The 15,674-nt window shown below is 42.1% G+C and overlaps 1 protein-coding gene across 1 annotated transcript; it reads right to left on the bottom strand.

The window, feature by feature from the left end:
• Positions 1-5,380: 5,380 nt before the first annotated feature.
• Positions 5,381-12,190, bottom strand: LOC145444316 (annexin A13-like). Its single transcript, XM_080322260.1, has 8 exons — positions 12,048-12,190; positions 9,044-9,159; positions 8,832-8,955; positions 8,638-8,757; positions 6,981-7,145; positions 6,802-6,906; positions 6,543-6,731; positions 5,381-5,651 (listed from the first exon to the last, which is right to left on the bottom strand). Exons 1-8 carry the CDS (start codon positions 12,066-12,068, stop codon positions 5,526-5,528), a joined length of 966 nt encoding a protein of 321 aa, XP_080178386.1. The 5' UTR covers positions 12,069-12,190; the 3' UTR covers positions 5,381-5,525.
• Between the last annotated feature and the right edge of the window lie 3,484 nt (positions 12,191-15,674).

Raw genomic sequence — 15,674 nt, 5'->3', positions numbered from 1 at the left:
GAGCTGCTGGTATTGTTATCTGCTTATCTTATACACCCCGACCAGTGAGACCTTTTTCCGCGATGAAATTTACGACGCCCTTCAACGATTTGAGGCCCCACCTATTTATTTCGTGATGGTATGCCATTACAAGCTATGCGTCGTACCGACGTGAATCCGCGCTCGCTAAGTCAGAATCGCCTCAGGCGTTTCTCAAGTTCTTTTGTGGCTATAAGTCTTCGCATATCTGAGCAAAAGCTGAATGTCACTGATGTCAGTTCCCTCAAAATAAGTGTCGCAGTCGTCGGATAAATTACACGTTACACATAAAGTACGACTGCCACATTTTATCTATACTCTCGCCCGCTATCCATGGGAATCGGACTATAATTAGCCATACTTGACGACTGTCCATGTCCTAATCCCTTTCCATTAATCCCACGAGCTTAATCGCCTATTGGATAATGTTATCAGCTATGGCCTTCGTCAAACATGTAATGTCTTAAGCCAACAAATGTAGTTTACCATGAACCAACTTAAGTAAGCTTAAGCTTATGTTATTCATAGCCCGTGTCACATTATGTGAATGTCCAAGAAATGGTACATATCCGTGATGTGATGAATGTCGCTTCATCGTTTGGATTTTATTCCTCCAATTGTAATTAGTAACCAGTACGCATTTGGAGCACGTGCAGGTATCAAACAGTAATACACATGACACAGGAACATATATCTCTATGTCGTGTTGCTTTCCCCGTCTTGCGGCTACCATACGGCGAACCTGTATTCCGTAATATAAGTTTTACTGAGTTTATTGTTTACGCCGGATGCATTTTCCGCCGCAACTCTATACCCATATCTGCGCGGTTATGACTGACGCTGGAGGAGATTGTATTTGCCAACGACTGGGTTTTAGTGTGACAGTCATCGATAGGATTTCGACAAGGTCACGAAGATATCGAGACATTGTAACCGCTGAGTAGAATATATAATTTATAGTAGTACATTGCCATATTGTCATTTTAACGCCTAAAATATACTCAGAGGCAGTTTTGCCTACTTGCCCTACTTACTCAACGGGAAATGTTTCACGACTATTTCCACTTCATACTTGTTCAAGCAAATTTTCCTACCTCTTACCCGTGTTGGTTTTATAAGGAGAAAGTAGTTTGAGATAAGTTTTTGCCGCTTAGAAGCAGTTTTGACAGGCCCTTGAAATCATTATTTCGCTTGCAAATGGGTGGAAGCTTACAGCTATTTCTTCTACTTCTACTTGAGCAGCATCTCTGACTATCTGGGCCGCCTCTGTATTTATTGCCTGCGGTGAAAACAACAGTTCTATGTTAACGCGCAACCATCAATGCGACCAGTTCTACAAAATTCATCAATGTCATACCGTTAATCCACACATGCCTGGTTCCTAATCTGTTTTAATTGTTGGAGGTCGTTTCGTTGGTTATTACGACTATGCCTGTCACATCCCACGAGGCGCATTGATCTTCTCTTTCCGTGGAATGCTTTTCCTGGCACGAAGTAGTCGACAAATTACGAGAATACTGCATTCTGGCCGATCACTTAACAGCGTATTAGATAATGCCCTGTCGCTTGACGGTCATACTCGACTTCTTGAAAATGCTATCCCTTATTCTCAAAACTGGGAAGTGCATTATTTGAATCTTCGTCATTTCGATCAATGCATATCCGCAATGGTCAAATAGTTAAAGAACATGAATCATTCATTCATCATATGCATCTCTAGTCATTTTCTGCGACTAATAACGCGAACGAACAGGCTACGTTCTCACTCTTGACTCTATCAATAATTGGAGATGGGCGACATTTTAATTGACGAACAGGTTACGTTACCATTGTTATAATAGCGGTTATCTCGGATATAGAATTGAGGATTTCTCCTCTCTCAGCCAAATCGAAATTACATTACCGACGCCTATCACTTTCAGGGCAGACAGCCAAAACCTCTTGCGCCTCCGATATATTCTTAGGATGCATTATTTTATGAATATGGGTCAAATATGACGTCAAAATCTCTCTGGTCTATTTCCGCTAACTTCCAGATGCTATTATCCGCCAAGTTCTAACTCGTGCAAGAAGACAGTAGCAGGAAATATATTGAAAGGATGACGTGAGTGTTAAGGAATGTAGTGATGATGTCAAATGATTTATGCACGATTGCACGCGTTGTGGGACACTCAGGATGGGGATTGGAGGGTCGGCTATAGATGTCATCTACAAGGTTATTTGGAAAAAAACGGGCCCATCCCCTCGTAGTGATGCTATTTGCGATAACCTGTAGGTATCCTGTGCATGCCTGTATAATAATCCGACTGACATTTGGCCTGTTGCGTATATGAAACAAGAAGGGTGTCGTTTTTGACATGTAAATGTACAACAACATCAGCTCATTTTGAAATGGATACCATCATGAAAGGAAACTGAATGCGTCTGCTCCGAGAAGTTCGAGCAACAGCGACACAAGAGGCACATAATTCAGGTTTGAGTGGGTCTTCACTCTTCATCGCCACATATTGATGTAAATACGGTGTAATCGTAAATGCATACTCGCGGCATATACCGTACTGCCAGAACGTACCAGCAGCGCGCTGAAATATACGTTGCTAGATAATGTATTTTGCTCGCACTTATTCAAGATGCACGATCATAGTTTTTTAGGATACGTAAACCCGTAACGGTAGTCCAGATGGATTATGTTTGTGTCTCATTATTCAACATCCACATCCGAAAAAATCCCGTGTACATTGTAAATTTCCATCATCCGATGAACAGACAAGTTATATTGAACTTGCAACAAGTATTCTGCGAAGATGCGGTGTATTGCGCGGCTGCGATGAATATGTTCAGTTAATTCGACACCTCCAGCACTACCAAAAATGTATATTTCAATAATCACACCCTAATCGGGAACTTTAGGACATTTATTCGAAGCCAATCCTGCACATCTTAATCACTTGCGATATGTGGAGAAGTTGGTGTAGTGGTGACATCGAGTGACCAACGAATCGAGGTTAACGTCGAATAAACTGTAATATAGGCATAAAAGTGTGTGCCAGATTAAGAAATTGGCTGAAAATATAATCCGGCCATTATTATTATATTATTATTGAGATCCGGATATCAAAATTTAGTTGAATAGCGTATTTTCATGGGATTTCCTAACTGAAATTTCTAAAAATAGCTCTGTTTTGTTTAATTGTGAGGTTCTAATATTTTGGACTCGGCATTACAAATCTCCATCCTAAGCACGATTATGTGAATCGACAGTTTTACTAATAATTATTTTTATTTATACCAGTGCTTCTTTACTTTTGTCCTCCTACCCCGTTTTTCAAAAATTGCTTAGGTCTGGTGCCCCCTCCCCATATTTTAAGGACAGTAGTAAAAAATGGGTAAGAGGTCGAAGTCCGGTTGGGACTTTACTATTGGAAATATTTCGCGCTTGAATCGCGCCTGAGGACCACTCGACTAATTAACTATATCATAAAATGTGCTATGTTTGTGATCAAATCCAGGTTGTTGTAATAAACGTCGGGTAAGGGCTCATGTACCAACTATGGTTCGAGCCCGATGTACACATCCCAAATTCACCTCCTGGATTGGTAATCACGGGCTGATAATAGTAGCCTATTGGGTTTTGTTTTATTGGTTTGTGTGACTAGTAAATAAACTGAGAATGTGGTAGAGATCTTTGCTCACATTGAATTTAGTACTACACCCAGTTATTAACTTTAATATGGCTGTATTCCAAAAAAGCAACCCATATTATGCAACGTTCACGCGAGGTTGTAAGTCACAACTAGGGATGTTATGAACGTGAGGTTCACGTTCGCGTTCTGTGTGTGAACCTCATAAATTCGAATATTCGTGTTCACAAACGAAACTTGGTCTGTTGTGCACTGCTGGACCGTTTCCATGAATTACAATTGTCTACGTCCTCATTATAACCAACGTGTCTTTGCTTGAAATTCTTTGCTTTTCAACGTCGGACCACTCTCCGCACGGCGCTGACAGCATGAAAATAAACTCAGCACTAAACGAGCATGCACCTTGCAATTTCAAAAATTATTTGCTCAAAAGTTTGCTAGGAATATTCAGCTTTCCGTTTATGAATCGTTAGTGGCTCTCTGCAATGAGCTTTCCTGCAATCACACACTATAGCAAGTACGATACACAATACATGTGGGAAGTCAGCGAATTGTTGTTAGTCAAGTAATCAATTGTTTACATCAATGAAATTGATGTAATTAATGCATCGATGTCTAATGTAAAAAATCAATCAGGCGTATACGGGGTCTATCTTGATTTGATATCATTATTGGATACCAGATTAGGGTGTTGGCTACTGTATAACTTGTTTTTGAGATAATATCTGACCCAAGTATAGAAACTGGTGTTTCACTTTTAAGAATTCATCTGGCCGGTCTAGCCGAGTCGTCGTTGAAATTGTTGGCCAAGCGACGGAAGATATTGATTTCATGGAATTAATATAGCATTTGATTGTTCCAGTGGATACATTAGGTGACGTTTATAAAGTCAGAATGTACTTCAGTATTGTAGCATAAAATGACCCGAGTCGTAACTATAGTTGTCATGTACAATGATATATTACTTTACGGAAATTTAGGGTTGGAATCATGTGACGTCATAGGTTCACGTTCGAGTTCACACAGAACCTTTCAAAAACGATCGCGTTCACGTTCACACACGAACCAGAACCATCAAGGGGTTCGCACCATCCCTATTCACAACGCTAAACGGTATCATCATTTATGATACAATAAAGAAATATTCCGACGATTTTTTTCGGGGACATGTTGCAAACATCGTCGGACTATATGCCGCGTGGAGCCCGACGAAAAATTTCGAGATTTGATAGATTGTGCCGAATGTTAATTTGCCATGAGAATTCAGGGATATATAGAACATTTGTTATACTATATAATGATATGTCCGTGCTGCACCGCAGCTGCTACTGCGACGCCATTTTTCTTCAGCGACCCTTACCGCCCCCTGAGCCCAGCGCCTCCTGAGCGTCTCCGCCCCCTTCAAAATCCAAATTGCCTCTTGAGGGTTCTGGAGCCCAGGTTAAGAACCACAGATTTACACTGTCGGGTGTTGGCAGGTATTTTTGTATGTGTCTGGAGCTTCTTGCATATATATGCCCTGACCTTTAATTGTCTCGTTATCTGACGGTATATGTGTGTTCTGCAATCAGCAGTGCTGCACAGATGGTGCATGTTTCCTCGTAGCGGAAGCTATACTTGAAGCGACTCCAATTTTAAATATATATGGGGTAGGCTATACAAGAATACAGAATAAATTATAGTATTTCGTGATCTCGGGCATCGTTTAAAGATGGCACACGTTATATTTTATTCCAACCGTGTAATCGCTATGAAATACCGCAACCGATGACGCCTACACTCGGCGAAGAGCTGCAAATATATTCAGCAGAAAGATCTGGTAAGCTTATATATGACATCGTCCTGTATACGGCAGTGGAACGGCGATTAATCTTCGCGGATGAGAGACAGCAGCATTTTGCGATAATCTCCGGAACATTCCTGCGCCAGGTCGGCCCACAGTCCGTTCCCAAACTTCTCGGCGTACACGTCTTTGATATTTCCCAAATCGAACTGAAAGGAAATAATGTCTTGCTCAGGTATGGTGTTCAACAAGGATATGCGATACTGGGACTGTCAAAGACGAAATTTTGGGAAATTATTCTAGAGATTTCCATCCGTGTATTCTTTAGCATGCAGAGGTGATGTAGTCCACTCTCTCTATAGTTGCGCTACTAATACTGCTGTGTTTTGCGGTTATGTAGGTAAAGACTACATTGTATTTGAACAAATTCGATTTGATGCCAAATTATTCGCCTTAAATTTTTAAATTTTGTCAGCTATAGGAAGCAAGTGTCAGTATAGCACGTTTGCAGCATCGTGAAGAAAAGGCGGAAATCGCAGCGGACTGGCATCAATAGCCTAAGCTTCTGGGACGCGGCATCCTAAATTACTTTTTAATTCCCACGGAGCACAATTTCACCCTTTTGTTTCAACTTGAATTCTTAGTTTTGGCCAGCAGTCTTGAAATCAATACTTGTGCATGAACCCGACTGGACTTAACAGCATTGCTCCTAGACTTCTACTTGGAATACTCAGTAACAACGATGTTGACTTGCCATGCGGTATCGTCTATGATTTCTTACCAAGAGCGATTCCACGCTTGAAAATTCTTTCCACGATCATGTGAGAGTCTGGGACATGGCGTCATAAATTAGATGTAAATTTTGCTTACTCACTATGTTACTTTTAGTTTGAGCGTGCCGTGAAATCGCTACTTGTACATAAAACGGGCAGAATTGTATGCAGTATGCTACTGGAGTTTAGCGCCAGTGATTATCGTTACCATTTTGTCCGTGGTATTCCCCGTGATTGTCAACAAGAGCGATTCCACGCTTGACAAGTCTTACCAGGTGCATGCATGCAAATGCATGCATACGTAAGCTGCATTTTGTTTTGACTAACCTCTGATCTGACGACGATCAATCGGGTCAAGGCGTCTTCGTCAGTTCCCAGACCTCGCATGGCGTCGTGCAACTTCTGCGCGTAGTAATCGTGCAGATCCCTCGTCATGGAGCATATCGCCAGGTAGGCCTTCTGGAGATTCCCCGATGTCTCGGACTCGATCGCTTCCTCGATCGTGTTGCCTGCGATCTGTGGTACGCGCGCATAGGTGACATATAGGTTACGATCATTGCGTTCATAAGTGCATTGGGTGTCATACCATGCGGTATTTCATGAAGATTAATCGGAGTTGGAGATAGTTACGGAGCGCCAACACTTTCGTGAATTCGTTTTCGTCGGTGCCGAGCCATCTGTCTTCGCCGGCCTTAACGCAAGAATATTGGATCCGGTAAACGCGATGCTCATCGTGTATGTGTATACAGATCTAATGGTTCTCACATCGAAAATAGCTTGGGCATCTGCTTCGGCGGCGTCACCGTCAACCTCCCAGGACTCGTCTCTCTGTGCCAAAAGGATGAGGGAGAGCAGGGTTTTAAAGTCGCCCGATGTTTCATCACGCACATCTTCCATCAAATTGCGTTCGTACACCGTCTCGTAGGCAGCCTGTAATCCATTTTAAACGAACACGTTTAAAACATGGTCCTTCTTTAAAACATGTTTTTTAGCCATTACGCAACGAATATTTGATTTTGACGTCACAATTTTTGATATTCGCCATTGAAAATATGGGGTAAATATGGCTCCTTCGACGAAAAGGGCTTCGACCACTGTCATATATAGAGCAAAATATATTTAACCACGACTACATCGTTATGCATCATTTTTACGGTCGGCGGTCTTCATCATCAAAACATCCATTTCGTACCAATAAATAACCTATATCTACATGCTGTGACTGTTGAACCGACGATGATTTTGAGGACTCGAGCCACCCCACATCGTATACGTCGACTATATTGGATTTAAATAATCCGTAGGCTTATACTGCAGTGCATGGTTTTCGGAAGTAGCCTATTTGCACAAGTATGGCATAATTAGACAACGTTTGAAAAAACACAACTTTTTTTAAAAGAGAATTTGTTTAAAACACTGTTTAAAAGTGTTTAAGGCACCGTTTGTTTTAAATCCAACCCTGCCTATACTCATTGAGGTTTTACCTACATTCATTACTTACTCAAGTAGTTTTTTATAGTACTTACAATTCTACCTGAGCAGTTTTTTGGGCAAAACTATACTTACTTAATTCAATGTGCATTTTCAAAGAATTAGTTTTTGGATAAGTTTGCATCCGTTTTAAGAGATCCGCTTGATATAGCTCCTAGCTGTGTCACGGAGTGTAATTGCGGTATTGAAAATAATCTCGATCATTAATCATTTTGCGTTAGTCGCGAAAATAGATCTTGCAATTTCGAAAGCAGCCCATCTCGGATTAACTTCTAAACGTATGCGAACCTCGATCGATTCTACTTTTGAAACGTCTTACTTGAGTAACAAGTATGTTTCAGTACTATCATTTTCTACTTCCACTATAGCAGTAGTTTTGTCTTCTACTTGTAATTCAGTAGAAATGTTCGGTGTTTCTTCTACTTCTACTCAAATAGCGAAGGTGACTACTTTGACCATGTCAGGTCAAACGCAGTCGTTTTCAAGCCACCACCAGAGGAACGGTCACGATGAAAATTTGCGAGGGGCGGCTAAAAATTTTCCGCAGAAGACGGAATTTTGTAATAATTGTATGATATTATGAATTAATCTTGACGTAGTGGGCTCCTATCACATTGCAATATCCTATCCAAAAAGCCCTGCATTGCGTTATAGTGGTTTTATATGTGTTCTCACAGAACATCACCCAGATATATAGATGACATGTTCAACTGTACAGTCATTTGACCGTTTTGATACTAATGCCTATATTCATACGATTTTGTAGCAGCATTACAAGACATATAAGCACATTCGCTGTTAGCTCATCGAAGACAGCATATGAAAAGCTCTGCCCGAGTATGTAAATGTATGGTGTCGGTGCTTCTATCGTGATAGGAATGAGAAATACGCGTGGAGAGACCACTGGCGAGGCCGTAAGCATGGTGCAAACCTTGATCAGCTCGATTCTCTCGTTTGACTTCGTGCACAAAATTTCGATCAAAATCTCGTCGTCGGTCCCCGGTCCTCTCATAGCTCTGCGGAGCTGCTTTGCTTCGTAGACGACTGGAGGCTAAGAATGGTAAGAGTGGCATCGTATTTACTACACACCCAGCGCGATAAAGGCGCAAAAGTAAAATGCCTCACATCCATCACGGCCATGATGCAATCTTCTAATTCTCCACGAAGTTCTCTTTTTAGATCCCTCATCAACTCGTCGCCGTATTCAGACTCGTATTTCTCTTTTAAAATCTGCCTCTGCAAAGTCGACCTTAACGCAAGATACCATCATCACCATCCGCTGTCGACGCGAAGAGTTATTCTCCGAAGATAGCAGATTGAGTTGGCTTAATTTCTACCTGTTGGCAAGAATAGCCATTAATTCGTCTTCGTCCGTACCGCGACCCGACATTGCTTCTCTTAGAGCTTCGCAGTCTGCTTCCGGGCTGAAGTCTTCAGCCGCAGTCACAGTTGGCTGAAAGATTAGGATAATATTTCGTTTACTGTGTGATTGCAGTGCGTTTGTATTGTGATGAGCAAGTCGCTACTCTTTTTCAATTCTAATCAAATTTCAATGCATTCAGATAATTCAGTAATGAATAGGTCTAATTCTACATGCACCTAAATTGGGGATGCTTGACCAATATTTCACATGTATCAGCTTCATAATTACCTACGATTTCAAATGATAAAAGCATTGAGTATGCTGACGAAACAAAATTTGCATGCCGGAATTTCCTAATCTTGCCCGTGCATGTTCTGTCAATCCAACAAACCCTGCAATAGCCTATATTACTATTACATGTTCCTATAATGCAAGCATCTCACGGTACCATGTAAGCGCAACACGTCAACATTAAGTGAATGATTAAGTCCACCTTCATCGCCCAGTTGTGAGTAAAAAGTGTACATACCATGCAAAGCACAAAATACATCAACTGTATGGCCAGCCAGAAATCCACGTATACTTCACGTGACGCTGTCTACTTAATACAACTACACATATGTTGTTTGATTTGGGTTGTTGACAGATCGACATGATCACCAACGGCCGAAAACCGATGTCTTCAGAACGCATTTCTCCGTTCCTACATTAGATTTTGTTGACAATCGCGCCGTTGGTAAATATTAACATGAGTTTCGTTTTAATTTCAAACGATTTCGCTCTATATACAACGATCTGTGTTGCAATTATATCTACTGGACACCGAAAACACAAATACCGTAAACCTACCACATATTCCTTCAATGTCGATATTGTTAGACGTGATATTTTAGAGTTAAGTCGCTCTTTATGAACATCTAACTTTATCGGAATTGAACTGTTTGATCTACTAATATATTCTTCCTTGTAATATATCCATTTTATATATGCCATTTCCGTCTAGTTTTGCTTGTCTAGTTTCTATTTCTATAATGACTTATTCTCACACAAGCAAATATATTCGTACTGATGGTGGTTTTTCTCAACACTAATGGATTTGTAATGCTACGAGACAGTATGTGAGTCTACACTGTACAAGCTGCTCGGGTACCATGATTACTACAGGAGCAGACACAAATGAATCATCGCGCAGATGTTACTAACGGATCATAATATTCGCTGACCAAATTTACCGCGGTCTACCTACGTATGAAAATTTAGATTCAAAATTATATGACATCACGATAGGGTAGTTACCATTATGGACGGGCTTTTAAAATCACATTGCTTTGAAATGCTGCACCAAAAAATACCGATAATGAACAATAGACACTTGTTGGCACTCACTTTGAAATCTAGGTAATGAGCGATTCTTGCCAAAATATAAGCATAGAAATGATTATTGCTGTTTACTTCCTGCTTTGGTAAAACTTTATGATGGTGTGAGTTCAGCCGAAATTATGCAACTTAGAACCAGAGCCCTACGCAATGAAATAATCATTGTATAGTCCGCAGTGAAACGAGAATCGTTCATTTTGCCGATCTGCACCATAGCGAAATCATGCAGGTAATCTGCAGTGTGTGGTAGGAAATATCGCTTTCACACCCATTCCAATCGGTGAAAACGAGTCAAGTACTCCAATTCGTATGTAGATATACCCAAGGGGCGGAATCGGTTCATTTTTCTTTTGCCGTTTCCAGCCCCATGAAAGCGTGGTGTTACACGTAAATTCAACCCGCGGATGAGTTAGCGTATAGTATGGTGACCTTCACCATCTACGCAGGCGGCCCGAGCTCAAATCTTGCCGGTAGCCGAAGCATCAGAGGTTTATCTGGGCCCTTCAACTATGCGTAATGTTCGTTCATACGCGACAAAAAATGCTTAGAAAAAATGACATGATGAAGGAAGTACTCGAAGAAACGAATGGAAAGACAGCCGAATGAAGATTAACATCGAACGATTGATTGACACCGGGCACTATAGGCCCAGGTGGAAGCCAGATTATGAGACAGCTAGGCCTACTGGTTGCTTCAGCATCCTCTTATACGTTCATAGCATGGCATTGTGTCACATGTTGTTACCCATGTATACATTGTGAGTGTCTTGATCGGATGAAAATATATAATCTGACGATTATTACGATTTTTGCCCGCTGTGTCGGTTTGAAACCTATATTCGCCACTAGAAAGTGTCAACGGCCTCATTTCTACCATGCACTCGGGTGGAAATCTGGTAAATGCTTCAATTTCCCACCCACACACCAGATGACGATGAAAGCACATATGTGAGCCCCGTCAGATATCGCAAATTTGTGTTTATGTAAATTTCGGCCATAATATGATAAAGAGGCAATAAAACCAATTTTATGATACGCTATAGGCTATTGAATAGTATATTTAAGTTCTGTACCTCCAAGAAGCTATAGGCTATGTTCTACAAAATTTAGAGGGACGTTTTGAATTCCAGGACATGAGACGCGGCAAAGGATGGCTTGCATATATGTTCGTTACGTCCATAACTCGTTGGTCCGATATAATTAAGTCGTTAAGATATGTGGCGAGATAGCGCAGTGGTATAATCCGCGGCTGCAGCACCAATGGGTGCGGGTTCGAGTCCGACCGAGGTCGACTTCTGAATTCCGATACCTAAGTGTTGGAGGTTTACCTAGGCTCCTCCTCGCCACCTCATCCGCGTCAGCGGTGTCTTACAAAAGCCTAGAGGTGGGCCGTGCTATAAGTCGGCAGTTACGGAAAATAAGAAGAATATCGGCCTGGTGTAAATGACCATAGTAGTCGACAAACACCATGAATACCCCAAAACAAACAAGTCGTTAAGATATCACCTCGGCCCAGTCACGCGGTATCATGACAGAAACGGTAAATTAGTGTTTTCAATTTTGATTAAGAGTACAAAAATCATATTATGCTTAGTTTCTTACCTTCATTTCCATGTTCCCCATTTTTGATTGAACGATGCTGTCACTTTCTCAAGCTTTCGGTATGGTTGGAAGGTAGCGAATGATCTCCAGGCCACGAAATGCCAGCGATAAAAGAGCCACACGCCCTGGATTAATGATTAATACCTCAGATTAGTGATAAAGCAACCGAAGCCACATGCTTGAAGCACGTCGGTATCGCGCCAGATGCGATGTAATTGAATAAAATACCTTCGTAAAGAAAAAAATTAGAGATACTTCGTCGAGTTGTGATAATGATATCCACAACGCAATTTTTTCGCACACATAGGCCTATTGAGGTCATGACTGTGCGCCACGGCAGTAGCATCAGTAATGTTCATGGCTTTTCGTATTCTTTCGGGTAACTTGCACGCTCACGCTATTTCACCATCGCTCTCACTCGTTTTTTCATGCGCCCGTACCTTCGTTTCTTCCGCCGATTTTTGACTCGGCTCACCTTCACGCCTTGCTTTTTATACACTGTAGCCGCAATCAGGAGCGCGGATAAACGTCAGCCGCATAGAAGAACTGAGGTTCGAACCCACTTACACTGGTATCGTGAAGATGGCGGCTTAACCAATTACACCTCACCAGAGTTGGATCAATTGTAATTTATAATTGAGCTGAATGTAATTAATTACATTTTTTCATGTAATTGTAATTGAAGCATTTCTATTTTGTGTAATTGTAATTGTAATTTGATCAAAATTTTGCTCAGTTACAATCTCAATTACATTTTCATGGAAACCTGACAATCACAACATAAAATAATCATTTAATAAATCATTTATTCGTCGCACCAGTGAAAATCCGGTACGAACCAGGATGACGACGAGGAGCGTTAAGGCCTTAGTAAACAGTCACCACATGTAATAATTAGCCTATTTACATCGGTGTTCTATATGCGTGCTGCGTTATAACTATAGATAATTCAGTCACGCTAAACTGTTTCCCATACTTCAGTAGCAACAGAAAACTTTGTGAATTACAACATAGGATAAACCAGTGGTTCTCAAACTGGGGGCGTGCCCCCTTGGGCGGCGTGAAAGCATCTGAACGGGGCGCGACGCTCCAGTGAACTGAAATCTTTTCCACGCTTGGCCCCATTCACCTCCGTTTTATGGTTATTGCTCGGTGTATAGTCTGAATTTCGTATTGGAGAATTCTCTCATCAACAGTTATAACCTTCCATCCAGTGGTTCCCAACCTTTTTCGACTCATCGTCCCTTTTAAGCTCCACACCAATCATCACCCCCCAAATATTGGGTGTACAAACTGGGATCACCGGCGAGTTGACTAATAATGGGTCTTGGGTCCCCATAGGCTGATAAACCAAACCCCAGACCCCCTCAGCCAGTGGGCTTTTTGTCGCTACATATCAGCTCTACCCTATTTCATGTACTGTTTGGCGAGTCACCGTATTTTACCTAAACGGGCGAAGCGCGACAAATTTATATATTTCATGTTTGAATCGGTCAATATGGTCGGGAATTGCATATATATTGCTATCAATTTTTTTATCCTTACCGGTAGAGCTGAGTGTGGTGTGTTGGAAAAGGTAGGACCCCTAAATAATAATTACACGTCTTCGGGCGGACCCGTTGTTGGTTGCCCGACATATGAGCATGCGACACAATGAAAAACGACAGTTAAGCATGCGACGCTATAGCATGAGGATTGAGGACACATTAGCATGGTAACACATGAGCATAGGGACACATGATCATGGGGACACATGCGCATGGAAACAGATTAGCATGCGACACTTGAGCATGGTTACACATTAGCATTGAGACTAATCGACATGGTTACATATGGGCATGGTAACACGTGAGCATGGTTACACATAACCATTGGGACACTTCAGCATGTTGACACTTGTACATGGTGATATATCCGCATGGTTACATATCAGCATGATGACAAATGAGACACATGGCATGGGGACACAAGAGCAAAGGTGCACATGAGCATGGGGTCACCTACGCATGCGGCACTTGAGCATGCGACCCGTCTACATGCAGACACTTGAGCACGCGACACGTGGATATGCAGACACTTGAGCATGCGACACTTGAGCATGCGACACTTGAGCATGCGACACTTGAGCATGCGTCACTTGAGCATGCAACACTTGTGCATGCGACATTTGAGCATGCAACACTTGCGCATGCGACATTTGAGCATGCGACATTTGAGCATGCGACATTTGAGCATGCGACACTTGAGGGTGCGTCACTTGCGCATGCGTCACTTGCGCATGCGTCACTTGAGCATGCGACACTTGAGCATGCGACACTTGAGCATTTTTCATATATTAGTGTGTAGTAAACTAGCGTCAAAATCATGGATTTATACCAGTCCGAACATAATATATCTCCCCTCCTCCAACCCTAATATCCCCCCTCGCAACCCTAGTACCCATCACCCCCACCCTAATCTTGGGATACCTCAACCCCAACCCTAACCCTAACCACCCTAATACCCATCACCCCCACCCTAATCTTGGGATACCGTAACCCCAACATGGACCCTAACCCACTTCGAACCCTAATGTTCCCCGTACCCACCCACGGCACGTAAAACTTCCCTATCAAAAGAGACCCGCAAAATAAAATACTAAGTCCGTGTCAAAATGCGAATTTGGAATCGCTTTCGTCTCACCGAAGGATATATTCTTTTAGTTCGTCTGATACGTGTAAACGATTCCAATATATGTGGAGCAATGACAACCTTTATCGCTTTACCGCGATTTTTGTAGCTTTTCACAGAAACCTATATGGTCACATGCTCAAGTGTCGCATGCTCAAATGTCGCATACTCAAGTGTAACATGCTCAAGTGTCGCATGCTCAAATGTCGCATGCTCAAGTGACGCATGCTCAAGTGACGCATGCTCAAGTGTCGCATGCTCAAGTGACGCATGCTCAAGTGTCGCATGCTCAAGTGTCGCATGCTCAAGTGTCTGCATATCCACGTGTCGCATGCTCAAGTGTCTGCATGTAGACGGGTCGCATGCTCAAGTGCCGCATGCGTAGGTGAACCCATGCTCATGTGCACCTTTGCTTTTGTGTCCCCATGCCCATGTGTCCATATGCGCATGTGTGCCCATGCTGATGTGTCGTCAAGGCTCATGTATCGCATGCTCATGTGTCACCATGCTCAAGTGGCACTTACTAAATTGTCACCATGTTGATGTGTCCCTATGCTCACGTGTATCGATGCTCGTGTGTCCCTATACTCATGTGTCCCTATGCTAATATGTCCACATGTTAATATGTCTCTGTGCTCATGTGTCTACATGCTCACGAGTCGCCATGACCAAAAGTCGCTATGCTGAAATTTCGGACGCTCAAGTGTCGCTTGCTATTGTGTCGCATGCTAATATGTCCACGGACCCCCGTTGTTATATTTACTTCGTTGCATTATGCTTTATCGTGACCTCCTATATCAGCTATGTCGAAACATATGGAAATCGCCAAAACGTACCAAACTAAAAGACGCACATGATTTCAAATTGGTATTTCTTAACTGGCTAATTATTTTTCTCTGCGGGATGGCATTTGTACTGTAGGGTTCAGATCGCCAGGACCAATGTTCCCTCTAAGCT

The sequence above is a fragment of the Botryllus schlosseri genome, chromosome 8 (genome assembly GCF_051294905.1).
Source record: "Botryllus schlosseri isolate E-star chromosome 8, Bs_hap1, whole genome shotgun sequence".
Taxonomy (NCBI): domain Eukaryota; kingdom Metazoa; phylum Chordata; class Ascidiacea; order Stolidobranchia; family Styelidae; genus Botryllus; species Botryllus schlosseri.
The sequence above is the reverse complement of the archived record's forward strand: the minus strand, read 5'-3'. Positions and strand labels throughout refer to the sequence as shown.